This window comes from Pectinophora gossypiella, chromosome Z (genome assembly GCF_024362695.1).
Source record: "Pectinophora gossypiella chromosome Z, ilPecGoss1.1, whole genome shotgun sequence".
Lineage (NCBI taxonomy): Eukaryota > Metazoa > Arthropoda > Insecta > Lepidoptera > Gelechiidae > Pectinophora > Pectinophora gossypiella.
In genome coordinates, this window is record NC_065433.1 from 4,588,020 (window position 1) to 4,610,942 (window position 22,923).

The 22,923-nt window shown below is 36.8% G+C and overlaps 2 protein-coding genes across 2 annotated transcripts in view; one reads left to right on the top strand and one right to left on the bottom strand.

Annotated features, from left to right (window-relative positions):
- Positions 1-550: 550 nt before the first annotated feature.
- Positions 551-2,212, top strand: LOC126380093 (KIF-binding protein-like). Its single transcript, XM_050029318.1, has one exon. It carries the CDS (start codon positions 551-553, stop codon positions 2,210-2,212), a length of 1,662 nt encoding a protein of 553 aa, XP_049885275.1.
- A 760-nt stretch (positions 2,213-2,972) lies between these two features.
- Positions 2,973-22,923, bottom strand: part of LOC126380117 (solute carrier family 35 member C2) — a 50,623-nt gene continuing 30,672 nt past the window's right edge. Inside the window, exons 4-5 of the mRNA XM_050029361.1 lie at positions 12,005-12,171; positions 2,973-6,476 (exon numbers count right to left, since the gene is read on the bottom strand). Of these exons, the coding sequence (XP_049885318.1) occupies positions 6,150-6,476; positions 12,005-12,171 (494 nt within the window). The 3' untranslated portion in view covers positions 2,973-6,149. The remainder of the gene's footprint in view (positions 6,477-12,004; positions 12,172-22,923) is intronic.

Here is a 22,923-nt window from a genome sequence, read left to right on the forward strand (position 1 = left end):
CCTATGATAAACAGTTGAATGCATCGTATGTTTTATTTTTACCTAATCCGAGTCTAGTATTGAATAAGATACATGTTCAAAATGTAGGTAATATTATAAGTTTGTTAATTGCGGTCGGGATATATGTCTATGTATGGATACAATAGCTTTTCAAAAGTCAAAGTTCGATATCCAATATTTACTTTAATATTTACGATTTAGGGACTAATTTTAAAGAAAAACATAATCGGATACAACAGGAAAAATCTTTGAGGCTCAATCACTATTATTATCAAACACGTTGTACGGAACCCTCGGTGTGCGAGTCTGACTCACACATCACTGGATTTTATTTTAAAGACAATTCAACAAAAGTTACCTTCAAAAAGTTCGAGAAACCAAAAAGCACTGGCCGCTATAAAAAGAAGGCTACAGAGTCAAAGTTGACAAGCTCATAGAACATAAAATGTAAGAGTAAAATCTTTGATTAAAATAACAAACGTGCCAAAAATATTTTTTGATGTCAAATATTATATAAAATTCATGTTAAGATTCAATGTTATTTAATACAATGGACACATTACACCGCATAACAACCACATTTGAAAACGTAAGAAATTCAATAAAAAACAAGAATTCAGTAGAACGTCTGCAGAGCCTCAAGCGCAACATTCAGAACTTGGGCACCGAGCTAGTGGTGCTCGGCAAGGAGAATCATGACAGCTTCGTGCGGTCGCTGGCCATGGAGGGCTACCTCGCCCTGCTCTCCGCCAAGACCATGCCAATCACTATCGTGGAGAAGCGCAACATCCTCCAGGTAGCCTTTGACAAACTCAGACCCTACGCATTTAGAGAAGAGTGCCTGTTCATCTTTCTCAGACTTCAAAACCTCCTGTGCTATTACCTCATCCAGCTAGAGCAGACCGCACTCGCCCGTGACATCCTCGAGAGCATGGAAGACCTGTACGACAAGATCAGCAAGGCGCAACCCGATAAGTACCTCGACGCTGAAGACTTGTTTACGACAGAATTGCTCGACAACATCAAGAGGGTGAATCCCGAGAAGATCGATAAAATAATAACGAACAACGTCCAGATGCAAGCCTTTCTTTACAACAAACTCAATTTATCGGACAGGTATGTGTTGTACAACCACACGGCACTACGACGACAGCTCGAGATGAAGGAAGGCACGCCGCAGGACTGGGCGCTGCGCACTGCGCGGCTAGGTAACTACTTTACATATCTCAACCAGCTGGGCAACGCGCGGCATCACCTGTGCGCGGCCTACCACGTGTTACGCACTTGCCACGACAACTGCAAGCTCATGCCAGCCGAGTTCGTCTTACAAAAAGCCGACTTCGAGATGCACTTCCTCGAACTCAGTCACCACTGGGTCAAGTACGGCTTATCTCTATTCAAGATATCGAAGAAAAAAGTCTTGAATCGGTATTTTGCGCAGCAGCCGACCTCGTCTGCCGACTTGTGGAAATCCGTCGATTTAGTCGACGTGCAGATGGAATCCGGGAAACTTGAGGACGAAAATATTAAAGACGCGGGGGCCGAGAAAAATGGAAAGGGAGACGGCACCACCGAAAAATTGTTCACTTTCCCCACACTCGACTTAAAGGATATGGAGGCAAAGGTTCCGCTTGAAACCGTAGGAAGCGTGGAAGAAGCGCGCAAGTTATTCGGTTTCACACACAAGTGGTTGATGCGAGCTAAGCACTACTATGATTTTGAGCATCAATCAGCGCAGTACATCTCATGTTCCCTGCAGCTGGCGGAGCTGTACGAGCACCTGGCGTTCTTCGAGAGGAACATAGACAATCAGTACAGCATACAGAAGCGCCGAGCTGACGTGCTTGAAAATCTCAACTCGTTGCTGAAGTCGTGCGACAACGTGATGTCGGTGCACATCGACGTGATCCGAGAGCTGTCCCAGGTGCAGCTGGAGCTGATGGCACTCAACCTGCAGAAGTTATGGCGTGAGGAGTCGCAGACAAATATATTGAACCTTGATAATGATGCTGACTCCATTATTAACTCTTTGGACTCCGAATCGAATAAAACGTTGACGGAAAAAACGCTGAACGTAACGTCGAAGAACCTCTTCCTGAGAAAGATGGAGGCGGCAACGGCGATCAACAGCAAGTTATTCCGGCTGAGCGGGCAGCTGGCGGCGCAAACGCCCTCGCAACTCAGCTTCGGTACAGGCCCACTTAAGAACTAGACGTAGCTCCCAAACAAACGATCTTGCTTTTTGTAGACAAGAATCAACAACAGATTCTGGGCTACAAAACTTACAACCATTAATTTGAAGCGAACTCGTGCCAGCGTTTACTCAAACGTGCACGCACGCGCACCTGGTGGTCAACAGTTGCTCCAGGTGTGACCAAATTCAGCGTGTGAAACGGCGTGTGTAACATGCGGGCGGTGTGAGCCACCTCATCTGTTTAGGGCATAAAGTGAAAGTTTTTCTTGTTCGGTCAAATATAAGGTTAATGTAACTAACCGTTGTCAATCTTTAACGTCACGTTAGTGTGAGACCACTTTCCAATTTCTATCTTACTGACAGTAATAATCGTATGATAATAATTGATCGTTTGGAGCTAAATATTTAAATCTCATTTGAATATTTTTGGGGTTCTAAACCTCTGATGAGAATTCCATCGTAGCCTCCAACTTAAATTCAATTCTAAATCTTTGTGGCGGCGTGTGTCTTTATTTTACTGAATTTCACGAAGAATCGAAATTTAATAGTGTGGCAGCATAGCCAATCAAGTGTCAGGAAATAATGGACAGTCTTCACATTTGAAATTACTTTTATAACATTTTTATTTGATTGATAATTTTTGAAATTGTTTTATTTTATAACGTGGGGGTAATATATTACTTTTAATTGCAAAAATGCGTTAAATTTATCCTGTAACTGGCCGGTTCACTCGTGGGTCAGGGGGTAGTGTGTAAAATTATAAGGAAAAGACATGAAGTTAGACCTAACTATCACATTTATTAAACCTTAAACAGTGCACATGGAATAAATTATTTATAATATTAATAACATAAGTTAAAAATAACAAATTGTGTATCAACACTAACAGTTTCCGTTTAACCATGTACTAAATACCGAAGACAAATATTACAGGAAATTGTTGGCGATGTTACACGTACAAATAATACAATACCGAGCCAATACTGTCTCAGTGAACAAAATGTTTTATAATGTCTATGGTAAATTGTTGGTGTATGTATGATTAAAAAAATACTGGACAATTTTGTTTCAATTAACATCGCTAGACAAACATCTGGACTGATAGGTGCACCCGTATTGAGTGTGTATACAAATTCACTTCTAGGGGAAGAGGGGACAGTGGAAGGGGGGATGAAGAGGAAGTCTGGCTGTTTGTCTCGTGACACGAAAGTAAAAGAACAATAGAATCCGGGTTAATAATGTGTGCGAGGGAAACAACACCAAGTCTATACCAAGATTATACCTACAAAAGACTGCGATGTGGTGCGCGCAGTACATTCTGCGACTTTTAACCTCGCAAGAGAATTGTGCTTTGTGCGTCTGGGCACACACGCAGTCTGCTTATACCTAAGGTCTTATCATTAGATTAATAAAAACGAAATATAACCTGCAAAACCGCTGTGTATAAAATCATCTGCAGTTGAATCGTCCCCCTTTATACAGAATGCGTTTTTAATAGACTTCAAAATGGAGCACTTGTTTTTTTAACGGTAATTATTTTTTGATAAAAGTTTTCTTACATTTCGAAGTTCTACTTGATCGGTATCCCCTTAAAAATCTACTTCGCTGTTTTCTATTAAAAACGCTCTCATATAATTCAATTTTAAACAGCTTAACATATCCAAATTAATATAAAACACAAATTTAATGTACTTAACTTTTAAATAAGCTGTAAAAGTAATATTGCAAAAAAAACTTACGTTAAAAATCATATCAAAATGGGAATGCCTTTTTTACAGTACGAATAAGTATTTAAATAAAAGAATGCTTAAAAAATATAATAGTACTTACTTAATTTACACATTTTATTCAAATTATATGAAAATAATATTATGCATTTTGAAATTATTAGTTGGGTACCTATGGAATTTACGGTTTTTAAATTGCCAAAAGGCAAACCCCGTAAAAATATAAAACACCAATTGTAAAAACATAATTCAACTTGCATGACTTTTGCGGAAATGTTGACGACGCACTAACATGAAGAAATCAATGAACTACATTCAGAGTTCAATGATTTCACTGTAAATATCGTTGAATCCGATCCCGCTTAATCGAAACCATAGACACACAGAATAAATTCTGTTTTAACAGCCATTCATACTTATTATATGTGAGCTTCGGGGTAAGCTGGACCTCTGTACAACATTTCCGAAAATGACCGCTATTATCTAAGCTACACAAAATATCTCACTATGTGTCTTAGCATCCGAAATTACTCGAAATGCGAGACTTAAATACTAAAACACCCATAATAATGCCATTAAATATATCGAAGATACAGCTAGTCGGTCTGACGTAGCAATTATGATTATACTTATCTCCATAAAACACCTACAAAAATATTTTAAGGAATTTCTCGTACTTATCTAAAACGCGTTGAAAGTATGAAAACATGGCGATCTGGTATCACCGAGTTACCCTCTCAGCAACTATTCGAAAATCGTGTCTTAAACACTACTTATATACTAAACACCCATAAAATGCGATTAAATGTATCAAATAGAACAGCTCAGGTAGATGGTATAATATAGTAGAAGAAACTGATATTATACTTATATACTTAATATACAAAATATATTGAAGAATATCGATGGAGATGTTAGAATTTCACAATAGATATAGCGATCTTGTTTGCCCAAGTTCGAAATCATTCGAAATGTAAGTCTTAAATAGTAAAACACCCTTAATTTACTTATATCTAATAGACTGGTAGTCAACATTGTTATGTAGAAACGATTATTATAATTTACCTCTAGACACAAAAATATATAGAAGAATATTGACGACGCGTTAAAATTGTTTAATTATACAAGAAACATGGCGTTCTGTTTTGCCTACAATTATTAAGACGAGAATAATATAAAAAAACAACGATTTGACACAGGGAGGTATCAAGGTGTAAACTCGTTATTTATAGAGTTATATTCTACTCGTCTTTTGTTTTTGTTTACTGGAAATAAATAATTACAATAAAAACGGACTTGAGTTTTTAGGGCCTCAGCTCAGCACTTAATCAGACCCCTCATAAAGAGAAGTCTTATGTCTTGTTGGTTGAGCCGTCCGCTAAAACGTAGTACTGAGTTAGGGCAAACTCATCAAATTCAATTCAAGTGTATTTACATTACTTTAAAAAACAACAATGAATGAGTTCGCAACAATAAAGTCTCGAATATTTTGGCGACGTGACCTGAGAATCAAAAACATCAGTTTCGATACGCCAATAACCGAATACCTTCAACTGCAGGTTTTAATACTTTAGCTATTTCAACATATTGTTTAAACGACATTGATATGTTTGTTTAATTATATTTATTTAATAATTTTAAATGGGAATTAAAAAATAAATGCACGTATTGGAATGTACAAGTTGTCTAAAAAATAAAAACAGGTTATTTCGAAAAAAAAAAAACAAACACTGTAATATGTTCTACCACAAACAGGAACACCATGTTTCAAAATAGTTGTATTAAGATAAAACATTCATTATTTTTAAGTTCTTACTGTCTAAACGAGAACAGTGTCCAATCGCGACATGATAGATGTTACATCACTCTTCTGTGCCGTGTATATGATTCACATCATCCAGACAAACCGTAGTATTCTCTTTCACAGTTTTTAATTACCTTAAATGCCTCAGCCTTCTTATCATCTAACATCAAGGTTCCTTTAAACTATATGTTATTATAGACGCATGTTTTCACTACAATATTGTGTCGCAAAAGTGTCATTAATAACATCTCTGTGAGATTACATAAACACTCTCTTTACGGTAGAATCACAGAGATCGGCTGACGTTAGAGACGAAGTTCAGATGGTCCTGGACACGTAGACCCCTGGAGAGGTCCACATGTTCAGGAATGAATGTTCGTGTCTGCAGAGAGTCGTGGTGCACTTCGGTTGCGCTTGGCTTAACCTACCTCCCGTCCCTGCGTTGCAACACTTCGTACAGAACAACATTTGTGTCCACATCACTTTCTTCGCTTTGCCACTTTTGGTCTTCTAGGAGAGGTTCGTGGTGTTCTTCTTTTTTGGACTTGTGGTGGTGGACCCTGGTGCGTCCAAGGGAATCAAAGTCTTCTGAGTCGATCGCTGTGACCGAACCGGCCACGGATCGGATGAGCAACACCTTGTGCACGATGTGGCCCATGATCCCCAGGAGACAGAGGGGAAGACCCACCACGTTGACGGGACTGAGTTGGTCCCCGCTTACTTCTACTGCTAGGACTAGTATGCACATTTCCTGGAAGAAAAAATTTTTGTTAGAATTACGTTACAATTAAAAAAGAGGATATAAGTGACCAGTCCATCGCATAGTATGTACGTTAGTCAGCACTTGTTTGGTGACACACACCAAGAGAATTTAGAAATGTTCGTATTTAAATCGACTCAACCGGTAATCAAACCGGGGTTGTCAGGGGTTTTGGCTCAATAATAACTCTGATACTAGGGTTAATGAAGATATAAAAGAATATTCGGTATTAATTTAAATCACTATTGCCCGTGCATTTTCGGAGGTATGCGACCTAACCTGTATTGGGCTGGTTTTCCCTTCGCGGTTGGAAAGTCACAGGCAGTCGCTTCTGTAAAAAATCGGACCTATCAAATGTTCAGGTTAGGTAAGCGGACCCTGTGAAAAAAGGGATTATGCTAGGGAGATGATAATGATGATAAATAAATAAATAAGGTACGATTCGGTGCGGGGGTCATTTCCATTCTGCCGTCACCGCCTGCCTAATTGCCTAAAAAGTTTATGGCTTCTGTACACCATGACCCAGCCACTTCCATAGCAAAGGGGGCAAAAATGTAAGCATCCGCGAGGTTGCCATATTTCAGACGCTTCTGAGACGCAGACCATTCCGCGGCCGCTCCGCTCGCGGAACTGCGTTTCCATTGACATTGCGGAGATGACCGGAAATGTGCAGGAATCGACCAATCACCGTGAGGGAGAGAGTGACAGAGCGTCTTCGTTTTTCGCTCTCTGGAACGCTGTGATTAGTCAAATCCGCACATCTCCGCGTCAGTGGAAACCCGGCCTTAAGGTGTGTTTGACGTCACAGCAGACGTGTACGTATATTAACATGAATGTAAATAACAGTAGAATTCTTATTAACTCAGCTGAGTTAAAAAAAATATTATTGGTAGGTACTTAATAATAAAGAATGTATTTCGAACTGCTTATTTAATGACTGAAAAATCGAATTGCCTCGTGCTTCAATGTTTATTTCGAAAAAACTCAGATTTGATTTGGTTGACCAGACATCTCGTTATGTTATATTAAGAGTAATAGTCGATAATGATTTATTTATTGGATTTTTTTATTATTAGTAATTCTTAACACTAAATATACAGTTTCGCAATACCATGCAAAACTGTTTAAACAGTTTGTCTGCAGGAATGACGGTCTAGTATGTATCACAATATATCGTAACTTTTGTTTGGTTCGATACGAATGTTCTGAATCATCCCCCTCAGTATTTGTTACGGTGTCCCTAACACCCATACGTACCTACTTGTATTGCTACTACGAACTTATACGGGGTGTAAGTGTAAGTGACATCGTAACGAATACTGAGAGGGAATAATTCATGTGTCTACACTCAGCGGGATCCCCTGTCTGGGAGACATAAGAGTGATGCAGAGAATTAGATCTGGATTTGTTCTACTGAATTATGCTGAAAACAGAATTTGTTCCATTAAAAAAACGGAAATACAAAGTTTTCTAACCGACCTCCAGCCAGCGGGATATTTACCAAAGTTAAGTCTGATGAAGTATAAATTGGTATTAACTTTTAGATCTGTATTTATTCTGTACAACAAAACAAAAAAAAAAATACTTCTGACATCCTTACTTCAGCTACAATCAAGCTGCAATGAAACCTCCAGTCAGCGGTCTTTTTCTCTCAATGACATTCTTTTGTAACTTTTACACTAAATTAATAAAAATTGAACTATTTACGACTATAATTTCACTTAAATTACCTATTCGTACATCTAGTGCTTAATATAAAAAGTATAGAATTTGAAATATATTATGTGGGTAGAATATAAAAAAAACTATGTATCAGGTACAAATTGAAGTTGTTTAGGAGTAAGGTAGTTTATTAGCAATACAAATCCCGCCCGTTAGTGATATTGTGTTAATCACATTTGCGTAAAGAATATTTGCATTTCCTTTATTGATAATAATATAGATAGTATAAATGTGCATTTATTAAATTTATAAAGCAGACTCTTTTAATTATATTCTACCCACATAATATCTTTCAAATTCTATACTTTTTAATTTAAGCACTAGATGTACGAATAGGTAATTTAAGTGAAATTATAGTCGTAAATAGGTTAATTTTTATTATCTTAGTGTAAAAGTTACAAAAGAATGTCATTGAGAGAAAAAGTCCGCTGACTGGAGGTTTCATTGCAGCTTGATTGTAGCTGAAGTAAGGATGTCAGAAGTATTTTTTTGTTTTGTTGAACAGAATAAATACAGATCTAAAAGTTAATACCAATTTATACTTCATCAGACTTAACTTTGGTAAATATCCCGCTGGCTGGAGGTCGGTTAGAAAACTTTGTATTTCCGTTTTTTTTAACGGAACAAATTCTGTTTTCAGCATAATTCAGTAGAACAAATCCAGATCTAATTATCTGCATCACTCTTATGTCTCCCAGACAGGGGATCCCGCTGAGTGTAGACACATGGATAATTCAGCTTATTAACATCAAGTGAAATTTTCCATCGCAAAAGAATAGAATTGAAAAAATAATAAAAAACTAAAAAAAAAACATGAATTTTGGGACGAAAAATTACACTTGATATCAACTCAGAATCATGATCTGAATCATCCCCCTTAGTGTTCGTGACGACTTACGATGTCACTAACAGTCTGTATAATAGAAAAAAAAACACATTTTTCTTCATTACCTTCAAATTTCGCGCGAAAGCGGTTGGATACGTGACATTTTACCCAGTGACGTCACATTTCATAAAATAAACTTTTAAAACTGAGACCTGACAGATAGTTTTTTTTTTATTTTGTGATATGTGATTTGTGACGAATATCAATCATGGCTGCCCGTGTTTCAGGTCTTGTAATACACACATAAAAAATCGCATTGTAACAATTCGCATTCTTTATTATCTTGTAACCAGCCGGTACCTACCTATCACGAATATTCAAAATTATAGTTTTACATAGTATATTAGTTACTCCACGATGACAGTAATTTTCATTAAAAAAAGTGCGCTTAGATAAAAAAAAACCGAAAATATTGACCTTACAGCTTTGGTGCCATAGTAATAAATGCTCAGACGGATAAGTTCTAAGGATATATATACCATCGTTGCTACTTGGCCGGCACTTAACATTTTCGCCAAAAATGTATGAAAAATAGTTTTTTTAATTCGAATAAAACCGAAGATATTAACCCTCATACTCTTCAAATACTGTAATTTAATTTGGTAACATTTTGGACGTGTTAAGAATTATTTATTTATCGTATCTGTTTTGTACGAAAGCTGATACAAAAGCGTGAATGAAAACAATGACAATGGATATGACGCAGTTACCCTTGGTGACATGGAACCTTATTTGCGAAACTCTATACTAATCTTAGTATTATTTTGAGAAATGTTATACGCTTAAACGACAAACAAAGGATTAATCATGTTTCTTGAATGTTAAATACAATTGGTATACTGGTAATTAGCACGTTATTTGTTTTTAAAGTTGTAACATTTTCTTCGAGTGTGTGCGTGTGGGTGAGTGTGTGTGTGTGTGTGTGGGTGAGTGTGTGTGTGTGTGGGTGAGTGCGTGTGTGGGGGTGAGTGTGTGTCTGTGTGTGTGTGTGTGTGTGTGTGTGTGTGTGTGTGTGTGTGTGTGTGTGTGTGTGTGTGTGGGTATGTGGGTGTGTGTGTGCATGTGTGTTTGTGTGTGTGTGTGTGTGTGTGTGTGTGCGCGTGTGCGAGTGTGTGTGTGCGTGTATGTGTGTGTGTTTGTTTGTTTGTTTGTGTGTGTGTGTGTGTGTGTGTGTGTGTGTGTGTGTGTGTGTGTGTTATAAAATGTAATTGTAAAAGTGGTCGTGGATAAGTTTATTTACACTAAATGATTCAGAATAAAAAAAAACTAATAAAACGGCGCTAATCAAATATCAACTGTATTCCTTCAGCATTACATTATTATTTGACCATTTTCGCAATTCAAAAAATAGTGTGTCCAGTTGTAACACACACACGCAGTGACAGTGACACTGTGACAATAACACAGTGACAGTGTGTAAAGGTGTAACTCCAAAAGAGTTGACAGAACAGGTTTGCAATGCTGAATTTAGCAACAGGTAGCCTATAAAAACATTCTCGCAAGCTAATCAAATCAATAATTTTATTTCAGACCATGTGTCCATAATTGTTAGTAACAGTATCAACTTATATACATACTATGTTAATGACAAAAAACAAATCAAATAATGTGACTAGTAGGAGACACGACACGAGTAGAAAATTTTATTTTTCGTATTTTAAATCAGTCACTGTGCCCAGAGGGGTTAAAATGGCCACATCGAAGCAATTCATCTAAAAAAGCAATATTGCAATTAGACAGTTGCGCATATAAAAGAAAATGTACAATGGTAACAAATGTCAATATTGCTTTCTTAGATGAATTTCTTCGATGTGGCAATTTTTACCCCCCCATAACATAACACATTTCACAAAAATCGCTTTGTGATCTAGTTTGGTTAGGACATTACACCTGATTGTCCGAAAGTAAGATGATCTGTGCTTCGGAAGGCACGTTAAACAGTTGATCCCGGTTAATATTTACTGACGTAAGTGAGTAATGATTAATGAAATTACATGAGCCATGTCAGGGGCCTTTGGCGGGTCAATCATAACCCTGACACCAGGGTTGATGAGGCTGGTATTCCACCTCACAACCCACAGGAGAAGAAGAAGCATAGTTACGAGTATTATAGGCACAACGTTATTACACCTTACCATCGGATATAGGCACAAAATGCAGTTTACACTGTCAACAATAAACACAGTGCTAATCGTACTAAACCCTATTAATGTTGCAAAAGTTTGTGGAACGTGCTGATACAAAACTGACCAGATTTAAAAATCTGTAGCTGAAAATTGTAAAATACATAACCACATCTCTGGAAGCGCTGTATGAAAATAAATACACTTTTCATAACAGAAATACCCACAACAGTGGACGATCTAACGGATTCTCAAAACAAATAGAGGCTTTAAAACATTTTCCGGTTCGCCGAGGCCTTCGCAGGTTTATGGCCGAAGCATGATTTGTAGCTGAAAATGAGTGAAATCGAAGCTTCACTGTTTTGTCTGGCCAAGTAGTTAATGCCATCTGCGGCAAAGCTACAGTAATTCACGTAAAAAAGACAAGAAACAAAATCTGACTCATATACTACACACGGGTTTAGTCACGTCAGTAAACACACACATGCATTATACATCACAAGCACACACAAACGCTCATGCTTCCATATAGTGATCAAAAATCATCCATGTAATCCTCATTTTGGTTAGGACATTACAGGTTACCTGATTGTCTAAAAGCAAGATGACCCGTGCTTTGGAAGGCACTTTAAGTCGGTGGTCCCGGTTACTACTTGCTGATGTAAGTGATTAATCACACATGAGCTATGTCAGGGGCCTTTGGCGGCTGAATAATAACCACCAGGGTTGATGAGGTTGGTAATTCACCTCACAACCCACACGATAGATGAAGTTATCATCAATCTTACCTTGAATATTCCTGCGATTGAGAGTGTGAGACTGGACGTGTATGTGACGACTAGAAACTCGCTGATCTCCATGGCGAAAGCGATAGTGGCTCCCACCGATACCTTCAGCACAGTAGGGAGAAATTCCTCAGGAGGAGATTCCCTTAGATGCTCGAAGCATTCAAACCCTGCAAAAGAGTTTCTTTTTTAATTCGGAGGGCACGTGATGTCGTCTAAATTTTACTGACTTGGCCAATATTAATTACTTTATGCAGGGTGTTAGTGACATCGTAACGAATACTGAGAGGGATGATTCAGACCATGATTCTGAATTGATATCAAATGGAATTTTCCGTCGCAAAATTCATGGTTTTTATTTAAGATTTTTTAAATTATTTTTAATCTATACTTTTGCGGTGGAAAATTCCACTTAATATTAACTCAGAATAATGAGCTGAATCATCCCTCTCAGTATTCGTTACGATGACACTAACACTCTGTATTTAACCGTTCTTGAGATATAGCGCGTAGAATGGAGCGCGTTTAGCCGTTTGTATAACAGACTTTGAAGGTTTGTAACTTTTGTCTTATAGTAGTGATACTATCTTCCAGATATGTGTCTTACAACAGTAATATTATGTGCCAGATAAGTGGCTGATATTATCTTCCAGATAAGTGTCTTATAGCAGTGATACCATCTTCCAGATAAGTGTTTTATAGCAGTAATATTATCTTCCAGATAAGTGTCTTACAGCAGTGATACTATCTTCCAGATAGTTGTCTTATAGTAGTAATACTATCTGCCAGATAAGTGGTTGATAGCAGTAATATTATCTTCCAGCAGTGATACTATCTTCCAAATAAGTGTCTTATAGCAGTCATACTATCTTCCAGATAAGTGTTTTATAGCAGTAATATTATCTGCCAGATAAGTGGCTGATAGCAGTGATACTATCTTGCAGTAATTGTCTTCTAGCAGTAATACTCTCTGCCAAATAAGTGGCTGATAGCAGTGATATTATTTTCCAGATAAGAGTCTGATAGTAGTGACACTATCTTCCAGATAAGTGGCTGATAGGTAGGAGTCATATTATTTTCCAGATAAGTAACACTACCATCCAGATAAATGACTTATAGCAGTAATACGATCAACCAGATCGTCTCTCTATCTTCCAGATAACTAATACTATCTCCCAAATAATGGTCTTACAGCAGTAAAAGCATTTGTCAGATAAGCGTCTAATATGCTAGTATTTTGGTACCTTAGTGCAAGTCCAACTCGCACTTGACTGAGTTTATTTTAATGCGGCAGCACGAGCGGCAATGACACGAGGTCATAATCTTGATATTTGGAAAGAGCATGTCGATGTTCACAGAATCACCAATTTTCAAAAATCCCGGAAATCTTTCCAGGTAAAACTACCAAATGATCGAACTATTCTTTCATTTCAAAGTTAGCCGTCGACAAGTTTCTAACTAAATTGAGTTTATTTATATTGAAGGATAAACACTATATCACTGACTTCGATTTGAGAGTATCGAACTATTTTTTTATATGCTTTAAATATACAAACCCTAAGTTCCAAACTCTAAACCTTAGGCAAAATATGGGGCTTGCTCGCACGCAAATGTTCCACTGCGCACCCTCTTAACACCCAAAGCATGTGCGAGCGTGCAATTTTCCTAAACTGCGCACCCTCTTAACATCCTGAGCGTGTAAGTCATCAATTTACCAAAAGAAGACTCGAGTTGAAAATGCACCGTCTAGTAACGAAGCGCTGTCAACCAAGCTACGATGCGACAAACTTATCTTTCCACTTTGTACAACACAATTGCTTTACAATATGTTTGAAACACCGCATTATTTTTGCCTTTGTTTGGGAGGTAAAAGTTCCAAGTTTTCGAGAAAAGGTAGGTAGTGCCCTGCCTTTGCGCTTCGTTTTGCTCGTCTTGGCGGGGGCACTGCCGCGCCCCCAGATGTGCATCTTCAAACAAAAGGAGAAGAAAACTAAAATTACTTTCGAGTCGGTTGCTGAAACCTAAACTTGAAATAAAATATCTAACGAAACATGAAAATATGAAAAGAAAAAGAAAGTACCTTAAGAATTCAATGTCAACGACGCTGTAATACGTTGCTCTATTGTATCTTGTTGAACTTCTACAAAGCTCTTTGTTACAATAGGTACTTACAATACAACAGGGAGGTTAAAAAGACTTAGTGTGGTTTCTGTCCCGTGTTAAATGTAATGTACTTACCTGTCTGGCTGTGATTGTGGCGTCCGAAAATAATAAATGTTTATTTCTTTCTTTAAAAAGCAATATTGTTTTTTAAGTCGTCTTTTTAACTCTCCAGTTGCACCTATTGTTAAGATGTCATTCTTATTATATTTTCCTAGATATTCAACGTCTACTTACTTCGATGCAGCTAGTAAAATATGAAGTATTAGGTACGTAGAATCACGAGCATTAAGGTGATATTTTTTTTAAATCTGTCAACTGCATGCACAAAATGAAAATCAAAGCTCTCGAGTGGGGTGGGTTTAAGTAGTATTGACTCTCGCGACTTAATACATAACCTTTCAAAGGATTCATACCAACACGAACCCGTCAAACTGCACGTGTTTCTACTTACACCAACTTTAGTTCTGATTTACTGAATGTTAACAACGTTTATTTTACCCAGCAAATTGTTGAAATGAATAGTATTTTGTACAAAGGGCGAGAAAGACGAATATCGTGGGCGTTAACGCCGGGACATTATTATTTAGTTTGTTTACTTCTACAGGTTTTAATGTATTTGTCACCTAACTCGACATAAAACATAAACATCATATATGTCCCACTGCTGGGCACAGACCTCCCCTTAATTAACCGAAGGGAGTACGGAGCATATACTACAGAGGGAGGGTTAACGTGCCTTCCGAAACACGGGATCATTTTACTCTTTCGGACAATCAAGTGATTCGGCCTTCAATGTCCTATCCAAACAAAGGACCGTCTCACACATAACACAAGTGTTTTCGACAATGTCCCCAACGGGAATCGAACCCAAAAAAGCAATAAAAGGAATATTTAGCAAAACTTTAGTTATTAATTACACCCACACGGGAAGGTCAGTTCACCTAATTATCTAAAACTGAAAATCCTTAGGGCTGGGAAGTTTTTTTTTATTTTCTAGATTTTTCAGTTCCATTAAATTGTTTTGTCCCTGTAGCTACAGTTTTGGAGATTATTTCTAGAATGTAGTTTACGTATTGTTTGCATAAACTATATTCTAGAATAATACCAGTAATTTGTTTGCTGTTAAAGTTATATTTGGATTATAAAACACCACTACAATGTAATATTACTTTTTTTCCGAAGATATAGCCGAATTTTATAAATGGGAAGGAGTACTTTTCTTAAGAAAAAAAAAAAAATATATACGGTCGAATTGAGAACCTCCTCCTTTTTTGAAGTCGGTAAAAACGATAAAGGAGATCGTTTAAGCTTCATGAATACCTTTTTGAGCATTTTCTAGGTGACATTCTAGAAAAGATCGGCATGAAATAGCCATTTGGCACATAAGTTATAGAATTATTAGGAGCACTTCAAAGATTCGTCATTTTTATTCATTTACTGCATTATTATTTTATTTTTTTCTAGATTTTTTTTGTACTTTATAATACACTTCTCATCAAAAAAATCGAAACACTTCCGTTTTCATTGTTTCTGTCCGAATTTAACACAAAAAAGAATTCATACGATGAAAAAAAATACATAAATGTATAGCTGGCAGTTTGGCCATTACAGTAATAAGCGAAAATTCTAAATTCAAAATTAGAATTTCATTTGTTTATCTTATAAACGAAATGAATCACTGTTTTGAGACAAATGTGTGTTTAGGGTTGGAGTACATTTAGCGTTTAAAAACTAAAAATTGGCGCCTATCCTTAAACTTTTTGTTTTTTATTTCAATACTGTGACTTTGGGACGTCTGAAAAAAGGTTTTTTTTCTAAAACGTATGGATACTTCGCCCACAGAAGCCGCCCAAGTTGTGGCATTGCTGGATTCTAGCCTTAGTCAGCGTGTTGTGGCTGCAAGACTGCATCTAAGCCTGTCATCTGTTCATAGAGTCTATAAACGTTATCGGGAGACTGGTTTGTTCACGCGCCGTTCAGGATCTGGCAGGAATCGGGTCACTTCTGAGCGAGATGATCGATTTATTGTAACAACTTCTTTAAGAAATCGACGCCTTAACGCTTTTCAACTGCAGCAGCGGCTTCGTGTTGTACGAAGGGTGGCTGTAAGTGACTCTACAATTAGAAGAAGGTTGAAGGATCGTGGACTGGTACCGCATAAGCCAGCAAATGGGCCGAAATTAACTGCAGACCATCGAAGAGCGCGCCTTAACTTTGCACGTGAGCACCTAAATTGGTCATACCTACAGTGGAGCAAAGTTCTCTTTTCTGATGAGTGTAAAATTATGCTGTATGGTAACGACGGAAGGAACAAGGTCTACAGAAGAGACGGAGAACGCTATGCACAATGCTGCATTGAAGAAAAGGTCAGCTATGGTGGCGGTTCGTGGACGGTTTGGGGAGGAATCAGCGCCGACGGTAAGACAGAGCTTGCTTTCGTGTCTGGGCCACGTCTGCCTGCACTAAACTGTCATCGGTACGTCGAAGAGTGTCTCGAGCTTCATGTGATGCCCTATGCACATTTTATTGGCAACGGCTTCATATTCATGCACGACAATGCTAGGACTCACACCGCGGGCGTCGTACGAGATTATCTTAACGAAGTCGATATCTCTATTATGAAATGGCCAGCAAGAAGCCCGGACATGAATCCCATTGAACATCTGTGGGATGAATTAAAGAGACGAATTCGAGCAAGAGATCCTGCCCCAGAAACACTTAGCCAGCTGCAAGATGCAATCCAAGAGGAATGGGACAATATACCACAGCATGTGATCGTGACTCTCATCCGATCGATGAAGAACCGTATGGAAGCAGTAATTAGAGCTCGGGGAGGGAATACAAGTTATTAAATAAACGTTTTTTAGCTTTTTTTTTCATTTACGTGTGTTGTTTTATCCATTTCCTTTATACTCCATACGGAATAAAAATGACTCATTTAACAAAATACGAAACCTATGAAAAATTCATTTAAATTTAGAACATTAAGGTGATGTGTTTCAGTCAGCTAGGTAACGCTGCGTCAGTAGATGGCGTTACTTCTGCAGTTTTCGTATTTTTTTCCATTTATTCGTTTAGTGTTGAGTACTGACCCAGTGAAATGTTAGGTGGCGAAATCTTACATACATTATCTTTAAGTTAAGCTACAATTTTGAAGTATTTACTGAAGATATCATATTGAAACATTGCATCAAAAGTTGGTGTCATTTCAATTTGTGTACAAACACGAAGCTGTCACACACACATGCGAACTAGGTTAGCTATTAAAAGAGATGCATAATTTGAAGTCTACTTCTAACTTCTAAATGGCGCATTTGGTAAAGCAGTAGCCGCCATTCTTAAGGTTCACGGTTCAAACCCAACTGCATGTTTTAATTGTTTTTACTTTTTGTATTTTTTTTTTACAATTGAATTTGGCGAACCCGTCTATTTGTTACGGAATTTTCAAAAAGTATCACTTTTACCAATAATATTATAATTAAGTATACAATAATTTACTTTGCACTAAAGTACCTTCCGTAATTTCCGTATTTTTTATTTTGTAAAATTCTAACAGGCATTAATCGCATCAGTGAACAAGCGGCTAACTAAAAAACTACTGAACGGATTTTCATACGGTTTTCACCAATGAGTAGAGTGATTCATGGGCGTGCTTTAGGGTTTATAATTTATACAAGTATTTTTTTTGTATAAAATGGTTCAAAAATGATGATGAATGTCAAACATAATTATCGTTACAAATATAGCCGACTTGGAGCTTTCGGCGAAAACGCTGCCTGAGCCCATTGAGATATAACAAAACAACGTATGGTTGAATTGTTCCTTTTTTGTAGGTATACCGAAAAGTCCACAATATGTCATAATAATTATATTGTGTATAAAGAATTGTGTATATGTATTGTATGATTTTACAAATAACGATCACAGTACAGTAATAATAAGGTAGATTTTTCCTAAATTGCGTAGGTTCAAACTTTGTCGCATCGCGTTTGAAAGATGTAATAGCGCTTCAGGACGTCCCGCAAGCACGGCGCTGATGTCGCAGTATCCGCATATAATTATTATGACTTGTCATTTAGTTCCAATAAAATCCGCGGGACTTCATACGTATGTCAGTGACAGCTGGTGATAGCATGCGGGACACTTAGCACCTAATCGAATTCTATGTTGTTTTCGCGCCCAGTCCAGACGACTCACAGCGCATTTCTGGACATATATTTACGCGTGGTGTTTATTGTTAGGTTAGTTAGTTCAGGTTAGGACGTCTTTTTATAACGAGGACGTTAAAAAAAGACGAGGCTGGGACGTATTGAAGTAGTATTTTCCATATATACGCGGCCTGAAATGGGCTGTTTCGGGGACCTGAACTGGTTGCTGTCGAACTTATTATCACGTTTTCTTGATTAAAATTCATAAATAAGTCAAATAGAAAAAAGATTTTATTTAGTTTTAGATCTGTCATGATGTCTGTGATGTTTGTTTATTATACATAAGATTTTTTTTTTTTTTTTTGTTTTGGTTTTCCCCGAAGGGTAAGGCAAAGGGAACTATGCCCATACAGCCATGTCTTACGTATTTTTTTTTCTTGATGATTAATGAAATGATGAAAGGTGATGATGATGAAACCTAAGCCCCCACCCTCGGAGTAGACTCCTACTCCGAACCCCAAACGAATTAACTCGAAAGTCCGCATAAACTTTCGAGTTATGAAGCGGCTTCTTGACACGAAGCGAAAATAGGCAGATACACTTTGTTTATTGAATACTCCAATATAATAACACTCGCGAATGTCTTCCGACTAACTTAATGCGATCATCAACCACAAAACACCACTTCGTATTAATTATTTAGATCATTCAATGAAGAAAGCAACTGTCCCGTTCCCGTTTCCCGCCAAAAAGCCTTATACATAAGAATTTCAAAATTTTTCTTATTTTTTTTCCCAAAGGGCAAGGCAAAGGGAACTATGAACATACAGCCATGTCTTGTGTTTTTTTTTCTTGATGATGATTAATGAAATGATGAAACCTAAGCCCCCACCCTCGGAGCAAACTCCTACTCCGAACCCCAAACGAAGTAAGCGGCTTGTTGGCGCAAAGCGAAAATAGATAGGTACACTTTGTTTATTGAAGATTCCGATTTAATAATACTATCGGGAATGTTTTCCGACTAATGTGATCATTAACCACAAAACACCACTTCGTATTATTTAGATTATTCAATGAAGAAAGCAACCTTCCCGTTCCCGGTCCCACCAAAAAGTCCGCGGCAAAGAGAATATAAATAAATCTGTATGTTGGATGGAAAAACAATTAATTATAAATGACTACTATTTAGGCCGGCAAATGCAACAACTTCTTTTTTGATTTGGTTTTCCCCGAAGGGTAAGGCAAAGGGAACTATGCCCATACAGCCATTTCATTTTATGTATTGATTTTTTATTATAATATATGTCCTCTTTTAAAACACGGTATTTACCCATTATTTAAAAATGTTTAAATAAGATACGTTATTACAAAAATATTTTTCCAATATTCCTTTTCTCAGATTGTAGTATTTTTAGTTTTTTATTTATATTTATTCTCTTCATACAAAATCTCTTTATAAATTGTCACTGACATTCTATTACACTTGTCAAGTAGTCAAAGCCTTTAGAAAAAAAAAAACTATCACGCACACAAACTAACATTGACACCTCTACACGCTCAGCAAATACACTGTAATCTGCACCACTACAAATGTAGAATTGATCAAAATTGAGGGTCTGAAATATGGTACTTCTCGTATTCGGACCCTAAATTTTTGTTAGTTTGCGAAAATAATACACCAAAATATTACTATTTATCGGTTTTATAACAATATTCCTCTATCCGTTTTCCTGTAGCACTGCATCAACTTTTGTATGGAAAACGAATCACCTTAACATTAAGATTTGATAAGCTCATATTACTCACTATTAAACGACATTTAACATTTATTCCTAAATGTACACATTTTTCTTGATAATCCTGACAAAACGTAAACTTGCAAGGTGTTTCGATTTTTTTGATGAGAAGTGTATATAGTAGGTACTGTATAGTTAGTTGTACTGTATTCATATGTTATGTCCGACTGTTAAAATTATTCATTTAAAAAATCAGCTCTTTCCTTATTTCAATAATACGTCTTTGTAACAATAACAAAATAACAGTAAAATGATGAAGTGTAGGTAACATAAAAAAAATGTGTTAGTCATAAATATTTTTCGTGAGATAGCTAGCTTATAAAAGTTCAGGTATTTCTCTAGAAAAAAGTCAATTTTACATTCAAACTGCTGTTTTGAAAACAAATTAAAACTTTAACAGCAAACAATTTGTTGTGCCGAGTAAGTACAGTGTTCTAAAATAATCCTCACAAAACCTAAAACAAACTACAAAGGGGCTACAAAGTAGCTACAGCAGCATAAAAAAAAAACAAAATGAACCAGAAAAATTAAATGGAATTGAGCTATTTTAAATTCTAATCAAATTAGTTTTAGATAATTAGGTGAACTGTATATATCTTTACAGTTCACCCTTTTAGTTAATCACTACATAGTATAAAACAAAGTCACTTTTTCTGTCCCTATATCCCTATGTACGCTTAAATGTTTAAAACTACGCAACGGATTTTAATGCGGTTTTTTTAAATAGATAGGGTGATTTAAGAGGAAGGTTTATATATATAATAACATCCATTAAATAGTGAAGTAATAATGTAATAGTTGAGGTTTTTAATGTGATGTCGTAAATAATTTCTTTTTTTCCTCAGTATTGCACCGGAGCGAAGCCGGGGCGGGCCTAGCGAACGCTAGACGAACGCTAGTAAACGATTATGATATATAGAGAAAATGCAAATAACATATAAGCAGAATACGATAATGGCGCTAAAAAAGACACATTGAAAAAATAATTGAAACAACTCAAAAACACTTGCTTTCGCTAGCAAAAAAAATTACATAAAGAAAACGCACATGACATATTATCAGAATACAACGATAGCACTTTAAATATTTAAAAATATTTTTTAGAAAGATATTTTTTTCTTACGCTAGCGAAATAAAAAATACATGTAAATATATCAGGTAAAATATTACAAATATATTTTCCTAAATATGCATACTTACTAGCGCTGTTTACGCTTCAAGTGAGTAGACCCGCTGGCACTGCATCGGCGGGGTGAACATCGCGACACGGGAGGTATATAATTATACCTATTTATATTATAATACGAGAAATTCTACATCTAGTTATGATTATAATATCCTAAACTTAACTATGACCTAGGGTCTAGTCGTGTCCACTTCCCGGTGCGCTGCCTGTACCAAATCAAAAGACTTTTTTAAACCATCTACCACCGTTTTTAGAGTGCCCTACCGTAACGGGACCCTATTACTAAACCTACCCTGTCTATCTGCCCTAACTTTGAAAGGCTTGTATCTAATGAACCGTAATAGTCAGCCGTAATGGCTCTGTACCGAGAATTCGAATGCGAATTCTCATTTCGCCCACACTTGAGTTATTTTTAATTTTTAACTTAAAAGCAACTGAATATATTAGTAAGAGGCTAAAAGTTTTGCAAATTACAATTTCTCAAAATAATTTCCATTACAATCAATGTACTTTGACATACGTAGAACCCAATCACCAAAAAATCTTTCCATTTCTCATCAGAAATATCTGAGAACAGCTCGTCCCACGCTGTTAGCAATTCCTCGACATGGGGGTTTTTTCCTTTTAATTAATTTTTCACAATTGAAAAAAGAACGAAGTCACAGGGAGCAAGGTCAGGACTGTACGGAGAATAATCAATCAATTTTAGCCCACTTTTTTGCAGAAATTCGACGGTCAAGTGAGATCTATGCTCGAATTTGAACGAAGGTCTTTAAGCGTATCGATGATGTACGGCAAACATTCGTTTTTGTACCAATGATGCAAGACGCTGACTTTCAAATACAACACGATCTCGAAACTTCGTGAAAAAAATACAGTGATAATTTTTTTCTTTAGGCATCTTGACTTTCGCACTTGTGGGGAGTCATTTTCAAACAACCAAACTTTGTTTTTGTTATTTGTCGCCTGTCACAATATTGTTGACATAATTTGAAGTTCCGTTCTCGTAGGTTTTTAACATTTCTTACGCAAGTTAACACGGCATGTTTTTTGTTCCTCTGTTAAAACGTGATGTACACAAACCGCACGAAGTTTTATTACTTTAAGAACGTCGTGTAATTTTGTACGAACGGTGGTTGAACTTATCTGAAGGATCTCCTCAATCTGCCGGTAGGTGATTCGCTGGTTTTTCTCTATTAACTGCTTTACTTCGGTCGCATACAAGCCGGTGTATGTGGAACCGGTATGTGTAGTAGAATAGGAACCAGGAACCGGAAGACCTGTAGATTTGACTACCGGTGTAGTTAAATATAGAATTAAAAAATAATCCCAAAAAAGAACTCGTGGTTCCAACAATAAACAGTTGTACGATGAGGACAGTTCTCTTTAAGAACAGATTCCACTTCGTTCGAACAGGTCCCGCAAGAAGTTGTAAAGAATTATGGCGCGAATTGCGTCTGTTGACCACTCCATCTTTTTTAAAACTTCGAAAATTATTATATACTATCATATGATAAAATATGAGTGATAAATTGTATGTAAACACCCTCACAATTGAAAAAGCTTTCCAGAAAAATACATTTTATAGAAAAATATATATTTGGATATTCGCATTGCAAAACTTATCTA

Coding starts and splice junctions, on each gene's coding strand:
- LOC126380093 (XM_050029318.1), top strand. CDS start 551: ATGGACACATTACACCGCATAACAACCACATTTGAAAACGTAAGAAAT.